The sequence below is a fragment of the Hypanus sabinus genome, chromosome 11 (genome assembly GCF_030144855.1).
Source record: "Hypanus sabinus isolate sHypSab1 chromosome 11, sHypSab1.hap1, whole genome shotgun sequence".
In the NCBI taxonomy this organism is placed as follows: domain Eukaryota; kingdom Metazoa; phylum Chordata; class Chondrichthyes; order Myliobatiformes; family Dasyatidae; genus Hypanus; species Hypanus sabinus.
Window position 1 is genome coordinate 90403170 of NC_082716.1, and position 20838 is coordinate 90424007.

The window sequence follows — 20838 nt, forward strand, 5'->3', positions numbered from 1 at the left end:
TAAATCATGGGGGGTGGGGGGGGTGAGGAGAGATTAGCTCAAAGGCCAGAATTGCCTATCTATTTAAAATCACTAACGAATGCTGGGATTTAAATCCTAAACATCAGGAGGAATCAACCTTTCCTTCGATCCTCTTGGCACACAAACTGAAGTGCATCTTACAACTTGCCGATGAAACACAACCACAATACAAATTGCAGAGTGGAGGTTATTTTTATCCCCTTCAGTTGGGTTGGACAGGAAGCACACACAAATGCAGCAATTAATGCAAGTCGGGAATAGACCCAATTTGCAACCTTCTGTGATGACAAGCAGCCACCATGAAATGAACCATGTATAACAAAGAGAAAAAAGTGCAGGTTTACTTACGCACAAGCTCCAGTTCCATTTCGGTGCGTTACACAAGTCCCCCCATTCACACACGGCTGAGAGGAGTCACGACACTGGAATGCTGAGACAAAGGAAAGCTCTGTTAAAATACAAGTGCATAGATTTCATTTTCTGATCCTAGACAAGCTTTTGCAATTCTCCCACTCCTGATGACATAAATTAATTTTTAGCATGCAGCTTCAAAACCTCATTAATTCCACTACCTACAAAACAGATTTATGATACTTGTCAACTGAATCCTAGGAAGTAAAATGATGGAATTTAAGTTTCCAGTCTTTTTTATTGCATCTTTAACAGTGAAATGTTATACTATGTGCTTAGTACCAGCTTACCAGAAAAAATGACCAAAAATTGATAAAGGGATAAATTTAAATTGTACCTTCAAGGAAATAATGACACAAGGAATTAGGGAAGTTAGAGGTTGCAGCCTTGGCAATCTGCAGGTGTAATCAACAACAATGAAGTCATTCAACCTGGGATATACAGGATGCCTGATACTGATTTCAGCTCAACCGTGTTGAAAGGAGACTGATCCAAAAACAGATGCAGTGCAGCTCAGTGAGCACACAGGTAAGGTATGTATATATATACATACACACACACACACACACACACACACACACACACACACACACACACACACACACACACACACACACACACACACACACACACACACACACACACACACACACACACACACACACACACACGAGGGAAAGAGCTAAGGTGCCTTAGACTTCTGCTCAGTACTGTAGCAATTTTATATATTGCACTGTACTGCTACTGCAAAAAATATAAATTTCATGACATACGTGAGTGACAATAAACCCAATTCTGATGTGCTAGAGGGTCAGGTGCAAAACACCTGTTTGGCCTTCCTTGTTATGAAACAGGTGAAGCAGGGAAGATAGGTAAAAGGGTGGGTGAAGGTAGTGTGATGAAATTTAATAAATATTTAAAATACTAATCATGTGATCAAGAAAGCTACCATCAAGTGATGAGTCAAACTGGATTACATCGAAGTGTGTGGTTACTTTTGACGCTAGATGTCTGACAGTTTCCTGTTAGACAAGAATTACCCAATTTGCATTTAGTTTTTACTCTTCAACCAGACAGGCTGGATTCCAGATACATGAAAAAAAGAAAATACAATTTCTTTATTTCAAAGTCCATCTTCAATACTAAGATTCCAAATAAACAAATCTGAAACATCTTGTTAAAAGGCAGAATGGGAGAAGACAAGAAATGTAACACACTGTCTCACTGTTCATGAGTGGACAACTGCTCATGTTTTAAGGCGTTGCTGAACAAATTAAGTTTTGCTCGATATTCCCTTCTCCTCCCTGTTCAATATACACCCATAATCCTTTGTTTCCATGATTGTGTCTACACAAAATGTTGTCAGCTAACCAGTCATTCAATCACTAAAAATTCATCATGCACAATGTTAAAAAAAATTATCAATGTTGTGGTGCACAGATACACATAATTGTCAATCTTCCCATCAACCCCCTTCCAAACTCACTTCAGCATCATTGAGTGACACTGTTATTACATGCCCAAAATTACAAAAATCAAATGTGATCGAGACAATGTCTTACAGAGCCTCACCAGTACATTCTTGCTTTTATTTTTCAGTTCATTCCATTTGCTTTCTGTACCATTGCCTTAACCTACAAGTTAACATGTTGGAAATCCTGCACAAGGTATCACAAGTCACTTTGCACCTCTGATCTTTGAATTTTATCCTATTTAAAGTCCACACCTATTTATTCCTTCTACCGACGTGCACGACCACACACTTCCCAACATTATATTCCATCTGCTACTTCTTCACCCATTCTCCCAATCTGTCCAAGTCCTGAAGATTCTCTGCCTCCTCTACATGACCTGCCACTCTACCCATCTTGGTCACAAAGCCATCAATTCTGTCATTCAAGTCATTCACATATAATGTGCAAAGCAGTCCTAACACAAACCCCTGCCGACCACTACGAGTCACTGTCACCCAACCAGAACAGGCCTCTTTTATTTGACTCTTGGCTTCCTCTTAGTAAGCCAATCTTCTATTAATGCTAGCATCCTTCCTGTAATACCATAAGCTCTTTTCTTGTTTAGCAGCCTCATGTGGCAGCTTGTCAAAGGCCTTACGAAAATCTAAATAATGACCGTCCACTGAGTTTTTCATTGTGTACCCTGCTCATTATTTCCACAAATTCAAAGAAATTTGTCAGGCACCATTCCCTCTTCAGGCCTATTTTATCACGTGCCACCAAGTACCCTGATGATGGACCCCAATATCTTCCCAACCACGAAGTCAGGCTAACTGGCCTACAATTTCCTTTCTTCTGCCTCACTCCCTTCTTAAAACCATGGAGTGACATTTACGATTTCCAGGGCTCCAGAACCATTACCAAAATCCAGTAATTCCTGAAGGATAGTTACTAATAGAAACAGAGAAAACCTACAGCACCATACAGGTCTTTCGGCCCACAGAGCTGTGCCGAACAGGTCCCTACCTTAGAAATTTCTAGGCTTAACTATTGCCCTCTATTTTACTAAGCTCCATGTACCTACCCAAAAGTCTGTTAAAAGACCACCACCCATTCCATGAACTCGCCACTCTCAATGAAAAACTTATCACTGACATCTTTGTACCTACTCCCCAGCACATTAAAACTGTGTCCTCTTGTGGCAACCATTTCAGCCTCTGACTATCCACACGATCAAGGACTCTCATCATCTTGTACACCTCTCAGGTCACCTCTCATCTTCCTTCACTCCAAGGAGAAAAGGCCAAGTTCACTTCACCTATTCTCATTAGGCATGCTCCCCAATCCAGGCAACATCCTTGTAAATCTCCTCTGCACCCTTTCTATAGCTTCCACATCCTTCCTGTAGTGAGGTGAGCACAGTACTCCAAGTGGGGCCTGACCAGGGTCCTATATAGCTGCAACATTACCTCTCAGCTCCTAAATTCAATTCCACGATTGATGAAGGCCAATACACCATATGCCTTCTTAACCACAGAGTCAACCTGCACAATTGCTTTCAGTGTCCTATGGACTCAGACCCCAAGATCCCTCTGATCCTCCACACTGTCAAGAGACTTACCATTAATACAATATTCTGCCATCATATTTGACCTACCAAAATGAACCACTCCACACTTACCTGGGTTGAACTCCATGTGCCACTTCTCAGCCCAGTCAATGTCCCACTGTAACCTCTGACAACCCTCCGCACTACCCATAACACACCCAACCTTTGTGCCAACAGAAAACTTACTAACCCATCCCTCCACTTCCCCATCCAGAGCATTTATAAAAATCACGAACATCCCTGAGGCACACCACTGGTCACCAATCTCGATTAAGAATATGACCCTGTCTACAACCACTCTTTACCTTCTGTGGGCAAGCCAGTTCTGGATCCACAAAGCAATGTTCCCTTGGATCCCATGCCTCCTTACTTTCTCAATAAGCCTTGCATGAGGTACCTTGTCAAATGCCTTGCTGAAATCCATATACACTACATGTACTGCTCTTCCTTCATCAATATGTTTAGTCACATCCTCAAAATATTCAATCAGGCTCGTAAGGCACCACCTTCCCTTGACAAAACCATGCTGACTATTCCTAATCATATTATACCTCTCAGAATCTTGTCCATCAACTTACTGAAGTAAGACTCACTGGTCTATAATTTCCTGGGCTATCTCTACTCCCTTTCTGGAATAAAAGAACATCTGCAACCCTCCAATTCTCGAGAACCTCTCTTGTCCCCATTGATGATGCAAAGAGCATTGTCAGAGGCTCAGCAATCTCCTCCCTTGCCTCCCACAGTAGCCTGGGGTACATCTCATCCAGTCCCGGCAACTTATCCAACTTGATGCTTTCCAAAAGCTCCTGCACATCCTCTTCCTTAATATCTACATGCTCAAGTTTTTCAGTCTGCTGCAAGTCATCACTACAGTCACCAAGATCCTTTTCCATAGTGAATACTGAAGTATTCATTAAGTACCTCTGCTATTTCCTCTGGTTCCATACACACTTTCCCACTGTCACATTTGATAGGTCCTATTCTTTCACATCTTATTCTCTTGCTCTTCACATACTTGCAGAATGCCTTGGGAGTTTTCTTTAATCCTGCCCGCCAAGGCCTTCTCATGGCCACTTCTGGCTCTCTTAGTTTCCTTCTTAAGCTCTGTCCTAGTAGCCTTATAATCTTCCAGATCTCTATCATTACCTAGCGCTCTGAACCTTTTGTAAGCTTCTCTTTTCGACTAGATTACAGCTTTTGTACACCACGGTTCCTGTGCCCTACTATAACTTCCCTGTCTCATTGGAATGTATCTATGCAGAACTCCACACAAATATCCCCTGACTATTTGCCCCATTTCTTCCATACATTTCCCTGAGAACAGCTGTTGCCAATTTAAGCTTCTAAATTCCTGCCTAATAGCCTCATAACTCCCCTAACTCCAATTAAACATTTTTCTCACTTGTCTGTTCCTATCTCTCTCCAATGCTATTGTAAAGGAGATAGAATTATGATCACTATCTCCAAAATGCTCTCCCACTGTGAGATCTGACACCTGACCAGGTTCATTTCCCAATACCAGATCAAATACAGTCTCTCCTCTTGTTAGCTTATCTACTTATTGTGTCAAGAAACTTTCCTGAACACACCTAAGAAACTCCACTCCATCTAAACCCATTGCTCTAGGGAGATGCAATCAATATTTAGGAAATTAAAATCTCCCACCACAACAACTGTTATTATTACACCTTTCCAGGATCTGTTTCCCTATCTGCTCCTCGATATCCCTGTTATTATTTGGTGGCCTATAAAAAACACTCAGTAAAGTTAATGACCCCTTCCAGTTCCTAACTTCCACCCACAGAGACTCCGTAGACAATCTGTCCATGACATCCACTTTTTCTGCAGCTGTGACACTTCCTCTGATCAACAGTGCCACGCCCCCACCTCTTTTGCCTCCCTCCCTGTCCTTTCTGAAACACCTAAAACCCGGCACTTGAAGCTGCAAGTAGTGATCCACTCTCTAAGCTCACTTGTTCCAATATTCCTCGTGTTAAAATAGACATATCTCAAATTGTTGGCCTGAGTGCGTCCCTTCTCTATCACCTGCCTATCCTCCCTTTCGCACTGTCTCCAAGCTTTCTCTATTTGTGAGCCAACCGCTTCTTCCCCAGTCTCTTCAGTTCAGTTCCCATCCCTCAGCATTTCTAGTTTAAACTCTCCCCAGTAGCCTTGGCAAACCTCCCCGCCAGGATATTGGTCCCCTAGGACTGAAATGCAACCTGTCCGTTTTGTACAGGTCACACCTGCCCCAAAAGAGGTCCCAATGATCCAGAAATCTGAATCCCTGCCCCCTGCTCCAACCCCTTAGCCACACATTTATCCTCCACCTTGGCAGTAAACCCAAGATTACTACCTTTGAGGTCCCGCTTCTCAACTTCCTTCCAAACTCCCTGTAATCTTTTTTCAGGACTTCTCCCCTTTCCCTACCTATGTCATTGGTACCACTATGTACCACGAGCTCTGGGCATTCTCCCTCCCACCACAGGATATCTTGGATGTGATCCAAAACATCCTGGACCCTGGCACTTGGGAGGTAAACTACCATCCAAGTTTCTTCCCTGCATCCACAGAATCTCCTGTCTGACCCCTTAACTACAGAGGCCCCTATCACTACTGCCTTCCTCTTCCTTTCCCTGCCCTTCTCAGCCACATACTCTGCCAGAGACACAGCCACTTGTACTTCCCCCAAGTAGGCTGCCCCCCCCCCAACAGTACTCAAACAGGAGTACTTATTGTCAAGGGGTACAGCCACAGGGGTACTCTCTAGTACCTGACTCTTCCCCTTCCCCCTCCTGACTGTGACCTACTTGTCTGTCTCGCGTGGCCCCAGTATGACCACCTGCCTATAACATCTCCCTATCACCTCCTCATTCTCCCTGACCAGACGGAGGTCATTGAGCTGCATCTCCAGTTCCCTAACGCAGTTCCTTAGGAGCTGCAGCTCGACACACTGGGAGATATGGCTGTCCAGGAGGCTTACACACATACTTCCTTTCTGCAATTAACACAGGTAAACCTAACTCATCCCATTACTGCCTTAGCCCATTGAGCTAAAGCCCTACCACCCTGCTACCCCCTCACTCCGCTGCCCGCTGGATATGGCGGTCTTCTTTTTAAACTGTTCACATTTTAATACATTTGAAAAAAACTTTGTATCCTTTTTTGTATTATTGGGTAGTACACCTTCATATTTCACCTTTTCTCTCAAGGATTTTTTGGTTGCCTTCTGTTAGTTTTTTTTAAAAAAAGCTTCCCAATCCTCTAACTTTCCGCTAATTCTCGCTAAATTATATGCACTCTCTTTTGCTTATTTGTCGTCTTAGACTTTCCTTGCAACCCACAGTTGCTTCCCTTTAGAATACTTCATCTTTAGGGTGCATCTATCTGTACCTCCCAAACTGCCCCCAGAATCTCAAGCAATTGCTGTTCTGTCATCATCCCTGCTAGTGTCCCCTACCAATCAACTTTGACCAGTTCCCCTCTCAGGCCTCTGTAATTCCCTTTACTTTTGGCTTTATGTTCTCTCTTTCTCAAACTGGAGGGTGAATTCTATCATATTATCATCACTGCCTTCTAAAGTTTTCTCATCAAATTTATTTTATTATACAACACCCAATTCAGAATTACCTTTCCCCTAGTGAGCTCAACCACAAACAACTCTAAAAGCAACTCAAAGGCATTTTACAAATTCTCCCTCTGGTGATCTAGCACCATTCTGATTTGTCCAATCTACCTGCATACTGAAATCCCCGATCACTGTTGTAACATTGCCTTTTCACTATCTCCCATCCTTGATCCTATACACAGGCCTGTATAAAACTTTTGACCCTTGCAGTTTATTAACTCGACCCAGAAAGATTCTACATCCTCTGATCTAATGTCACCTCTTTCTAAGAATTTGATTTTTAATTTTACCAACAGCCACCCCACCCCCTCTGCCTACCTGCCTATCCCATCAATATAATATGCCCTTCTATGTTAAGTTCCCCAAATCTAATCTTTTCAGCCATGACTCAGTGCCCACAATACCATGCCTGCCAATCTCTAATTGCACTAACAAGATCATCTGCCTTATTCCGTCTACCATGTGCATTCAAACTTAACCCCTTCAGTCCTGTAGTCTTCACTTAATGATTTTGCCCCCAGGGTACACTTCAACTCATCCCACTAACTTTGCCCTCTTAACAGCCTCCCTCACAGACGCACTACACACTGCATCTACCTGTTTACCATCTGCCCATCACTCCAGCAACCATACCCCCTGATATAGTTTAAACCCTCCCCAACAGCTTTAACCTAAAAACCTAAAAAATATTATTGATAACTAATTCTGTGGGAGTAAGCGGCAGAATCCTTTCCCCCTCAATAAGGGTGAAACGTAAACTAAAACATTTAAGTGCCGTGAGGGTATTGTTATAATGCATTTGATAGCTCCAATCAGCGTCATATTTACATGCAAGATTTATGTTACTGGGACTTGTAAGATTCAGCTCAAGGTGGGAGAACACCATTTTTCATAATGGTACAATATTATAGCAGGGAAAGATGGAATTTTCAGCTGTTCCACTGGATAACCACAAATCATTCTGTCCTATAGACCTTCTCCAAATCAAGTTTATTATGTTCAAGAAACCTCAAGTTCACCCTTTTCATCCAGTAATTAAAGGAGGGGGGGGAACAATCCTGCTAACAATAGATTCTCAAGACTAGCTGTTTTCAGTCTTTTCCTTTGATTATCCCACCCTCTCCTTCACACTGAAAATAGAGAATCCAAATATCCTGTTACCCAGGACCAGATATCACTTATTAGAATTCCATTCAACGTGCCAGAGCTCAGTGCTCCCAACCAATGCTTGGCATCAGGACTTCTATATCCCACTGTCCCCTGATTCCACCCCCACAATGCAGTTGCTTCGATCAGAGCTGGGAACCACAAAGTCAGTGATGTACAGCCAGAAGTATCTTTAAGTACAAGCTATTGTACTTCCTCCCCTATTTTTAACTATGATCAAGCAGCAAGGTTGCAACTGCAAGACTCACCCCTGATCACCCAGAAGCAAAGCTCTGTCACACACTGCCACTTTTGGGAGTCTCTCAGGTCTGTAGCCAGTGAAACAGTGCTGCAACACATATCTTGTATCCAGGTCACTTTATGCTTCATGAAGTAAAGTGTGAATTAATGTTCCCATTTACTTTAAATGTTGTTTGATAACATTCCAAGATCCTGATGCACTCAAATTTGGTTAAGATGATGCAATTTCACAAATTCTTCAAATTTAAGCCTTTTGAATGCTCCGACTGAATCTGCCTCCACTCGCAGTCACTCAATCACTGTACACAAATTTCTTATTTCACACCACTATTTCTTTTACCTACCATTCTCTTTCTTACATCTCCTCAGGCCCAAAACAATGTATCCATCAACAGGATCAGATTCTCGATGTTCTCCATTTTCCTCTTCTTTCCACTTTCCTCTTCTCATTTGTCCCCACAATGACCATTCTCAACATTTACCTTCTTGTCTGCCCATGGCAGACTTCCCAACATCTCTTCAAAGACTTTTCCTTTCAACCCCTGTTCATGCTGCAAATTTGGGAACTGCATTAACATATAATCATGTCCAACCTGTCCACGTGCACCAACAAAAGCAGTGGTTCAAGTACCAATCCATGGGGATCTGGGCTTTTCCATACAGTCCAGAAACCACCCTTCACAACTACTCTCTGCATGCAGTTTCCCAGCTAATGTTCTACCCATTTATGAGGCCATCATTGTACAAACCTGTAGAAACAATTTGAGAGTCAGAAATGAACTGACAACTAGAATGGTTGCTCACAGGAAAGCAAGGCAAATACAAGTACTTAGAAATATACCAGGAAACAACAAATCATCTTATGCTGAATGTGAATTCAATTTTTTTTTCTTCACCACTACCCTCAATGAGCCTCACCTCCTCAAAGATGGTTCCTGTGGCTTACTGGTTCACCAGTAACTGCAGATCACAACTCCAAACTCAAGCCGATTCATTTGCCTTCTAAGACGGTACAATCACCCAGTTTTAGCCAACCCTCCAAGGCACGACCATTATAAACCTCTCATTTCCTCTGACTTTTACTGACTGGCAATTTCCACTCACAACACAAAACACAGTAGAACTTATTATGACTTTTATACATTCTAAAGCAGGTATGACATTTTTGGCAGTCAAAACACAAAAAATTCTACAAATGCAGGAAGTCTTGAGCAACACACAAAATGTTGGAGGGAGGTGGGGAACCAGAGGGAGTTGATGGGAGAAGGGCAGAGGTTAACCAGAATGAAAAAAAAGAGCAGAAGAGAGAGAGAAAAATCACCTAAAGTTAGAAAAATCAATTCATGCTATCAGGTTGAAAGCTACCCAGATGGAATGAGGTGTTGCTCCTCCAACCTGAGTGTGGCCTCATCAGTGAAAGCAACTGTGGGCAGACATGTCAGAATGGGAATGGGAAGTCAAATTGAAATGGGTAGTCATTGGGAGATCCACTCCTTTTGCAGTAGACAGAGTGAAAGTGCTTAACAAAGCAGTCTCCCATTCTGCATCAGGGAGGGAAAGATGTGCTTAGTGGTAGGAACCTGTTGAAAATAGCTATGGAGGTTCATGATGTGGTAGGCAAAGGCAAGGAGAACCCTATCCCTGTTATGACAGTGGGAACCTATGTGGGAAATGGAGATGTGGCTGAGAGCAGTACTGATAGTGGTTGAAGGGAAGCTTCATTCTTTGAAACAAAAGGACATTTCAGATGCTCAAGAATGGAAAGCTTCATCCCAAGAACAGATATCGCATAGTTGGAGGAACTGAAAGAAGGGAATTGCATTTTCACAAATGGTAGGGTGGGAAGAGGTACTTTTCTTCTTCTTCAGCCCTTTAATCTAATCTACCTTTCCTCTTCCAGCTGTCTTCTTCATCCCCCTCAACTGGTCTCACCCATCACCTGCCAATCTGTACTCTTTTCCTTCCCCTCATCTTATTCTGGCTTCAGCCCTCTTCCTTTCCAATCCTAATGAAGTGTTTCAGAATGAAACATTGACTGTTTATTACCCTCCAGAGACATGACCTGCTGAGACCCTCTAGCACTTTTTCTGTGTTAAAACAAATTCTCCAAATACAGTCACCGTGGTAAGGCAAGCAATTGGAGACTGTAAGCACATACAACATTGTTTTCTCATGTCAGCTTTGGCCACCAGAATGCTACCCTGTTTGTCTATAGTAATGCTGAGATATGCCAGTCCATTTTGGGCTGTCTTGGTTTAACATTCGGATGGCAGTGGTAGAGATAGATCTGCAGCGGTGTGCTACACACAGCGCTGAAATAACAACACGTAGTCGGTGAGCTGCAGTTGCAAAAGAGGTTTGTTCAAACTTCGCGGCCTCACTTTAAAGCCTTCCTGTTCCTGCCCTCTCCGGGTGGGAATGATATAGGGGGCGCATATTCACAGTCCCATCCCGCGCGCGGGCTTTTCCCCTTGCTGGTGAAGAAGGCTTGGCGCCCTCTTTGGGACCGGCCTCAATGCTGGCGTGCAGCACTTTGTGAGGCGGTTCGAGTACACTGGGAAGTGAGTCACCACAGATAGACACTTTATTGATTCCAAAGGAGATTACAGTAGCATTACAAGTTTACAGAGAGAACCAAAAAAAATTTTTTTTTTTAAAAACGTCACCTTAAACAGTCTAATAGGAAGAGTCATCTCTTCTCCAGCTATAAGAACATAAGAAATAGGGGTAAGCCATCTGGCTCTTCAAGAAGGAGATGAGTTATACAGCTCTCGTTACATGCACATGCAGTTCAACTCTGAGTGATTATGCAGAAAGTTTGAAGTTAATAACTCATCTCCTTCTACCTTAGGCCACGCACTTAACAATCATCCCTCCAGTGGACACTTTCCAGAGGTCCAAGATCTGTATGCTCCATGACCGCTGGACTAAGTACGTAAATGTAGGAGGGGATAAAGTTGAAAAATAAATGTGCTAGGTTTTCTAAAATTGACTCATTCTACCTTAGGCCACTAACCTATCAATCACCCCTCATCGTCTAACCCCCCCTTATCGCTAGAATCAACCTGGTGAACCTCCTCTGCACTGCCGCCAAAGCCAGTACATCCTTCCTCGAGTAAGGAAATCAGAACTGCATGCGGTACTCCAGATGCGGCCTCACCAGTACCCTATACAGTTGTAGCATAACCTCCCTGCTCTGAAATTCAATCTCTCTAGCAATGAAGGCCAACATTTCATTTGCTTTCCTGATGGCCTGCGGCACCTGCAAGCCAGCCTTTTGTGCGATTCATGCACAAGCGCTCCCAAGTCCTTCTGCACAGCAGCATGCTGCAAGTTTTTACCATTTAAATAACCTGATCTTCTATTTTTTCTTCCAAAGTGGATGACCTCACATTTACCAACATTGTACTCCATCTGCCAGACCCTTGTCCACTCAGTTAACTCTCTGCAGACTCCCTGTAACCTCTGCACAATTTGCTTTTTCACTCAATTTAGTATCATCAGCAAAACGTAGATACACTACACCCGGTCGCCTCTTCAAGATTGTTAATGTATATTGTAAACAGTTGCGGGCCCAGCACCGACCCCCGGAGCACACTGCTTACCACTAATTGCTAACCAGAGAAACACCCATGTATCGCAACTCTCTGCTTTCTATTGGTTAACCAATCCACTAGCCATGCTAATACATCACCCCGACTCCATGCGTCCTTATCTCATGGATAAGTCTTTTCTGTGGCACCTTACTGAACGCCTTCTGGAAATCCAAATAAAGAATATCCATCTGTTCCCCTCCATCCACTGCACTCATTTATATCCTCAAAGAACTCCAGTAAGTTCAAACAGAATCTGCCTTTGCTGAATCCATGCTGCATCTGCCTGATGGATCCATTTCTTTCCAGATGCGTCACCATTTCTTCTTTAACGACAGCTTCAAACACTTCCCAACTACAGATGTTAAACTAACTGGCCTATAGTTACCTGCCTTTTGCCTGCATTTTTTTTTTGAACAGTGGCATGACATTCACCTTCTTCCAATCTGCAGGACCAGGAGACCTGTCTATCTTTAGGCCCACAAGTTTGATCAGCACTACCTCTTTAGTGAAGCTACTGTATTGAGGTCCTCACCTCCCATTACATCCATATCATCTCTCTTTGGAATGTTAGACATGTCCTCCACTGTGAAGACCAACACAAAATAGTCACTCAAAGCTTCAGCTATTTCCTCATTACCCAATATCAATTACCCCTCTCGTCCTCCAAGGGACCCATGTTCACTTTGGTAGAGTCCAAGGGTAAGAACAGCCTCAAATAGCACAGTTGTCTTAAGTCAATTACTAGAAATGCTCCTCTGTTCTGCCAAGCAGAGGATGAAAATACAGGCCCAATCTACCACAGCCTCTAGTGTGTCCAGGTTGACTCCTATAACAGAGCCAGCCTTTCTAATCAGTTTATTGAACTTGTTGGCATCCTTCATGTTGGTGCCATTGCCCAGCACACCACCACATAGAATAGTGGTTGCCAACCTGTCGATCTTGATTGACCGGTCGATCTTTGAGACTTTCCCAGTAGATCCCAAAAAAAAAGAAAAATAAATACACAAATACTGTTGAGAGATTATTTCTGTGTTGCGGGGTTTTAGTTCCATTCTTTCTGCCCAGTGTGCATGCGTGTAGCTCCCCCGCACTACACAGTGTACTTCAGTGGTCCCCAACCACCGGGCCGTGAGGAAACAATGAGTCAGCTGCACCTTTCCTCATTCCCTGTCACGCCCACTGTTGAACACTCGCGAGGTCATCAGCCGCCTAAAAGCAGTTACACCCTCGCGGCAGGGATCGCTGGTTGGCCTTAGGTGGCCAGCAGGAAGTGCTGTTGCTGCTGGCCCACAGCACGGACAGATGGGCACTGCCTCTAAACCTGTTTACCACACCGAATGTTCGTGGGGAACCCAGTGCTAAAATATTTGCAGACGACCTAATTCGGGCTCAGCGTTTCGTAAGTATCAGAGCAGCTACCGCGCTGCGATCTACTGAAACAAACTTTTGTCGGCCATAGATCCTACAAGGGGGGCGCGGGCGGGCAGGAGGCTGTCTGAGGCAAAGAAGCCCTCAAAACTGCTTCGGCACCTTGAGTCTAAGCACCCAGCACTTAAAGACAAACCCACTGAGATTTTTCAGCAGAAAAAATGTGAGCAAGCGGGACAGAGGCTAAGTGCTGAGAGCCACGAAAACTAAATTGTGGAATAGACTGGACATAAGGAACCTGCTTCGAGTATCAGTGTATTCCCGTCATGTTTAACATCACCACCCCCCGGCCCCCATTGGCGGTCTGCAAGAATATTGTCAATATTAAACAGGTCTGCGGTGCAAAATCAAAAGGTGGTGACCCCTGGCGTTCATACATTATTTCTACTTCCGGGTTGCGGGGTTTTACTTCCGGTCTTTTCTGCCCCGGTGCGCACGCGTGTAGCTAATCGATCTGGGGTCGATCTCGCCTTTCACTAAGGCCGAGGTAGAGGGTCTTGGGCTTAAAAAGGTTGGTGACCACTAACATAGAAGATTGCAACAACACACTGGTAGAACATGTGCAGGAGAGGCTTGCACACTCCAAAAGAATGCAGCTCGTAAAGCCAGTGTCTGCAGCACTGGAGTCAATCCCCGTTACTGGTATGTATTTAAATATTGGGTGGCTGGTGGTGTAGTGGTATCAGCACTGGACTTCAAGGCAGTTGGTCCTGAGTTCAAACCCAGCAGGGTGCCAACGTGCGCAGCAGCAGTATCTGCAAAGAAAGGCCTGGCAATCTACTTCCATATCTTGCCATGAAAACCCTATGGTCCATGAGGTCACAAAGTCAGACTCCAAATTTAAATATTACTCTCCTCACAATAAAATACCCCAAAATTACCATCTCAAGGGTCTACATTGTGTTCTGAATTAGTTAACCACAGCAAATGTACAGGATGCTATAAGCTGTTTATGTGCCATCAACCACCCACCCCAACTGTCACATGTGGCAAAAGAGAATGAATTTGGGTTCACACCTCATTATCAGCTCATAGATAACCAAGCAGGGTTTTTTCCCTGCTAAATTACGAACAAATAAACCAACAGAAATTCCACTAACCTTACTGAGCTCATTTCTGTCCCAGACAGGACAAGAGACACTCATTCAAGTATGGGAGCAAGTTCTGTATTAACTCTTCAGACCTACTTACTACAGTCTGCTCCAGTATGAGTGGCATAATAACATATTCTTCAGCATACATAACAATTAATGTAAAAAAAATCCCTTGCATTTTAACAACATATTAATTTCCAGCATCTGCAGATTTTCTCTTGCATTTCAATAAGATTGTACTTGCCCTTTGTATATTAAGTTCTCCAAAACAGAGCAGATCTAATGAAGAACCTTTTCCACCGTCTTTGGTTAGAATCTGACCACACTTGACCGAATGGTAAATGCAGGTAATCACAACATTTAACAACTATAGAGATTAGTGGTTGAATCACCTTGACATAGGCTACTGACTTGGTGCTGTGGTCAAAGTGAAATGGTGGGCTGAAAAACTAATTTCAGTATGCTAAAAGATTGAGAGAGGGTTCACTCCCCAAATACTTCATCTTCAAACTGAAGGAAATACACAGCTCCCAAGATTCATATCAGTTAATAGCAGACATTTGTGGCACAAAAACAGGTCATTTACACCATGTTAGCTGAGAAGGCTACTCGCCCAAAACCACTTCCTGCTTTTCAATGCACTGCCTTGCCAGTTTCAAGCACCTCAAATGCTCTCAAATATTTTAAGCAAGATTATGTACAACAGAAACCTAACAGAGTCAAGTAGAGAAGAGTTAATTAAAGTTGGCCTTTTCTAAATGTTCTGACTTAACCGCTGCCTATGACCAAAACTATAAAGGAAACCAAATGTGGTGCAGTTATCAACCTTGCACTGGAACATCGACTCTGTACGGTCAATGGTGGTGCAGACAGAACCACCAGCATCTCATCAAATGAAAATACACAGCTGGTCAGTTTAATCTTTGGTTTCCAGCTATTACTGTTATAATCTTCCAGAACACTGTCAGCATGCATATTATGCATATGAACATGACTGAAATGTGTTAGCAATGCCGAGACATTTTTTTAAAAACTCAAATAAAAACTACAAAAAAGGAAGTTGAAAAGGGACAGAGAGCTAGACCAAAGAGGTATTAAAACAACACAACTGAAGCTCTGAAAGGATGTAAAAGTTGAGTATCAAAAACATGCAAAGACATTAGATGTGAACATCATTCACTCAGGACGGAGAAGCTGATACAATGGATATGTTTGCAAAAATGTCAGCTACAATAGTCTCAACTGCAATCTGAGACTGATGACTCAAAGAACATTTCATAAATTGATACAATGGAGGTCAGCAGGAGACGCTCATGGAGTGAGCACTGTTTCAGATTCGCTCCATAACCTTTACTTTTTTTAAACTATGATCACCCTTATTTAACTTACTTTTACCTACACCAAAAGATTCTTGCTACTTTTTTGGACTTATCTTTAAGAGTCTATTGTGAATTTTGAAGAAATGAGTACAGAAATGGCTTTGAGATCTAAAGGGCGAGAACCTGGGAAGGATCCTAACAGGAACGGGAAGAAGAAGCAGACTGATCCTAAGCACACTGAATTGACTTATGAAATGTTATTGGTGCTTTTAAATGAAAAATTTGAAGAACAACGACAAATTTTCAAACAAGATATAAAGGCTTTTCAGGATTATATGGATAAGAACTGATTCAGTAGTTAACCAGCAGCAAGCTCTAATCGCAACTTTGCAAGAGGACGCTCAAAAGCGAGACTTGATAATCGAAAAACTGGAGCAGAAATTATCTTCGACAAGTGAAAACACTTAAAGCCAAGAGTGCCAACTTTGATAATCGGCCCAGAAGACAGAACTTACGCATACTTGGTCTCCCGGAAGGTATTGAACAAGGGGACCCCTCAAAGTACTTTGCTCAACTTTTAAAGGATGCGTTCCCTTCTGTATTCCCAGATAGTCCTCCGTTACTTGAACGTGCTCACAGAATTATGCATCGATCATCAAGTTCTTCAGCTAAACCACCGGTTGTAATTGTCTGATTTCACTATGTGCATGTTAAAGAGCAACTTATTCATGTGGCTTGGCGTTTAGGGATGGTCAAATTCCAAGAATTCGATTTTCGATTAGTGGAGGATTTTAGTCCAGAAGTAATGAAGGTAAGGCTTCTTTTTAAACCCCTGATGTCCAAATGTTATGAGAAAAATCTAAAACCTGCGCTCTTATACCCCGCGAAGCTCAGAATCTCGCCTCCGAATGCACCACGGCGTGTTTTCCTTTCTACATCTAAAGCTCAAAGCTTTCTGAATGAGAACTACCCTACTGCTTCGGATTCTCGTCTCTAATAAATGAGTGATTTTGATCGTTACAAGATAGTTTTTGTTTCCAAAACCAGATTTTGTTTCTGGCTATTGGTGTAGGTTTACTCTATATTTTATACTCTAATTAAAGTTTTTCTCGACGTACTAATCTTTTTATTTTATTTACTTTAACCACTGTACTTTATCTTTGGTCATTATTATTAATCCTTCGAAGGCAATTTTTTTTTACTAAGATGGCGGTTTCTTCTCCAAAATATTTTTGGCTTTTTTTTATTTCGCCATTTTTTTTCTCTCGTCTTCTTCCTATGATGCATTTCTTATCACAGTTTAATTTTTTTTGGTTTGTTTGGGTTTTAACCTGATTTATAAGTTACTAGTGATTATATTCTTTTTATTTTTTTTACTAGCAATTATATTAAGAAGTTTGGTTTTAGTATAGTGATTATTTTTTTAGAGTTTGGGTGGATCTTTTTTTTCCTTTATATACGGAGTTGCCTTCTGCTGATATGGGGGTAGATTTAGTTTCATTCCTCTTTCTTCCCAGCCTTCTCCTGGCTGGGGAGGGGCTTTCTCTTCTTGGGTGGGAGGGTGGTTTTTTTTTCCCTAAATCTAATGTTCTTTTTATCAGTTTTTTTTAGTTTTTTCATTTGGGTTGATTTTAAACTACTAAAATGTCCACGATGTTGTCACTTCCAGGTCCACCCCTTATTTTTGTTCCTCTTCCGGGTGCATGAGTTCATAATTTGGCTAACCCTTTATATACCAAAGGGTTCATTTCAGAAATATGGCTCAGTCCATTAATTTTGTCTCTTGGAATACTAATTGCTTAAACCATTCGATTAAACGGAAAAAGATTTTCAAAGTATTCCAAAGACTGAATGCACATATTATTTTTGTACAAGAAGCTCATGTGAGGAAAGAGGACAAGCATAATTTTTTTTAGGTTTTGGAGGGGTTAACAGTACCATTCGAATTCGAATGCTAAAGTAAAGGGAGTTTCAATTTTTATTGACTCCTCTATTGCATTTGTCCAACACGATATCTTTTCGGATCTGAATGATAGATTTTTGTTAATTACTGGGTTACTTTTTAACAAAAAGGTTGCTATGGTTAATGTTTATGCTCCAAATGTGGATTATCCAGATTTTTTTAAGTCCTTATTTACTTCTCTACCTAATCTAAATGAATATAGGTTAATAATGGGTGGTGACTTTAATTGTTGTTTAAATCCTTTGTTGGACAGATCTATATCTACTCAGACTTTACCTAATAAGTCGGCCACTTATATTAACTCTTTTTTGACTGATAATGGAATTTTTGATATTTGGAGATTTTGGCATTCTAAGGACACAAACTTTTCATTTTTCTCACATGTTTATCATTCTTACTCCAGAATTGATTTTTTTTAATTGACTCTTGTTTTATTCCATTGGCAATTGGTTGTAATTATGATATTATTGTGATATTATAGCCATCTCTGACCATGCACCTTTAAAACTTTGTATTAAATTTACAGATACAGTTTCTAATGCTAGACAATGGCGATTTGATTCTACCTTACTGCAAGATCCGGATTTTATTACATTTATTAAGGAACAGATCGACGACTTCTTTTCAACTAATTTCACGGATGATATTTCTTGCGGGACACTTTTGAAGCATATATATGTGGACAGATTATCTCCTATTCCATTGGTTTGAGAAACCGCATTAAGAAGGAATCTCTTTTATTGGTTGATAAAATTAAAGAGGTTGACAAGAAATATTCAACTGCTCCTAGTAAGGAGCTTTACAAACAAAGGGTTGAACTTCAAATGGAACATAGCTTATTACTTACATCTTCGATTGAAAATCAGTTAATGAAAACCAGATCTGATTTTTATATACATAGTGATAAATTGGGTAAACTGTTAGCTAGTCAATTGAAGAGTGCTTTGGTTAAATGCCAAATTATTAAGATTCGTCAGCAGAATGGGGATCTGACAGTTAACCATGATGAGATAAACAAATCTTTTCAAGATTTTTATACCTCCCTGTATCATTCTGAATTCCCTCATGATCGTAATACCATGTGTGATTCTCTTGGGAAATTGAATTTTCCAAAATTATCATCAGATGATCTTTCAATATTAGAAACACCTATGACGGATGCAGAAATTAAAGGGGTTATTTCCTCTATGAATTCTGGGAAAGCACCAGGTCCAGATGGGTATACAGTAGAATTTTTAAAAATGTTTTTCCTCTACTCTTTCTCCTTGGTTATGCAGGGTTTTTGAAGAAGCAATTAGATTTGGTAACCTGCCACAATCTTTTTATAGAGCTTCCATTTCTTTAATATTGAAGAAAGATAAAGACCCTACTGATTGTGCATCCTACAGACCAATATCTTTATTGAATGTAGATTCCAAGATCTTTTCCAAGTTACTGGCATCCAGGCTGGAGAAGGTATTACCTCAAATTATCTCGGAAGATCAAACTGGTTTTATTAAAAATCGCTATTCTTTTTTCAATGTTAGGAGATTATTGAATATTGTTTATACTCCTTCACATAGCACTTCAGAATGTGTCATTTCATTAGATGCAGAGAAAACATTTGATAGAGTTGAATGGCCATACTTATTTACTGTGCTCGAGGTTTAATTTTAGTCCGACATTCATTTCCTGGATTAAACTGATATATCATACTCCAGTAGCCTCGGTTTTTACTAACAATCAAAGATCTCCCTTTTTTCGTTTATTTCGGGGTACTAGACAAGGCTGTCCTCTTAGCCCATTATAATTTGACATTCTTTAGAACCCTTGGCAATTGCTTTCAGAGAATCACCGAACATTTCTGGCATTACTCATGGGACGGATATGCATAAGCTATCATTATATGCAGATGAATTATTATTATTTATTTCTGATCCTAAGAAATCCATTCCTGCAGTTATATCATTGTTGGTTCAATTTAGTAATTTTTCTGGGTATAAATTAAATCTTAATAAGAGTGAATTGTTTGCTTTAAATAGACAGGTTCCAATTTATGGAAATTTACCTTTTAAATTAGATAATGACTCTTTTATTTACTTAAGGATTAAAATCACAAAAAATTATAAGGACTTATTTAAGGTTAATTTTTTACCCTTAATCGATCAGATTAAATGTTTGTTTGCTAAATGGTCACCATTATCTTTATCTCTGATAGGTCGGATTAATGCTATTAAGATGGTTATTTTACCCAAGTTTTTATATATATTTCAAGCGGTACCAATTTTTATTCCGAAATCTTTTTTTGCTAATGTTGATTCAAAAATTTCCTCATATATATGGCAGAATAAAAATCCTAGATTAGGTAAAAACTATTTACAGAAAGCAAGGAAGGAAGGTGGATTGGCATTGCCTAATTTTAGATTTTATTATTGGGCAATTAATACCCAATATTTGATGTGTTGGTTAAAGGATTGGGATTTATCTTTTAGCCCTCATTGGGTGAACCTGGAAATTAAATCTGTACAAGGATTTTCATTGGGTTCTATTTTAGGGTAATCTCTTCTATTTGCTCTTTCTAGATTGCAGAAACGAATTGACAATCCAATAGTTAAACATACTTTACGTATATGGTTTCAATTTCGGAAATTTTTTGGGTCAACTCAGTTTGTTTTAAATATTCCTATTGTATCCAATTGCTTCTTTTATTCTTCTATTATAGACCAAGCTTATTCAGCTTGGAAGACTAAAGGATTACTATGATTTTCTGATTTATTTTTGGATAATTGTTTTATGTCTTTTGAGCAATTATCTAATAAATATAATTTGCCTAGTTTTCATTGTTTTAGATATTTACAGATTAGGAATTTTTTAAATACTGTACTTCCTACCTTTCCAAATCTTGTGTCTTCGGGTATTTTGGAGAATT

At 40.9% G+C, this 20838-nt stretch overlaps 1 protein-coding gene across 1 annotated transcript in view; it reads right to left on the reverse strand.

Annotated features, from left to right (window-relative positions):
- Positions 1-20838, reverse strand: part of LOC132402192 (neurogenic locus notch homolog protein 2-like) — a 218249-nt gene that overhangs the window by 175730 nt on the left and 21681 nt on the right. Inside the window, exon 2 of the mRNA XM_059984899.1 lies at positions 370-451. Coding sequence (XP_059840882.1) covers positions 370-451 — 82 coding nt within the window. The remainder of the gene's footprint in view (positions 1-369; positions 452-20838) is intronic.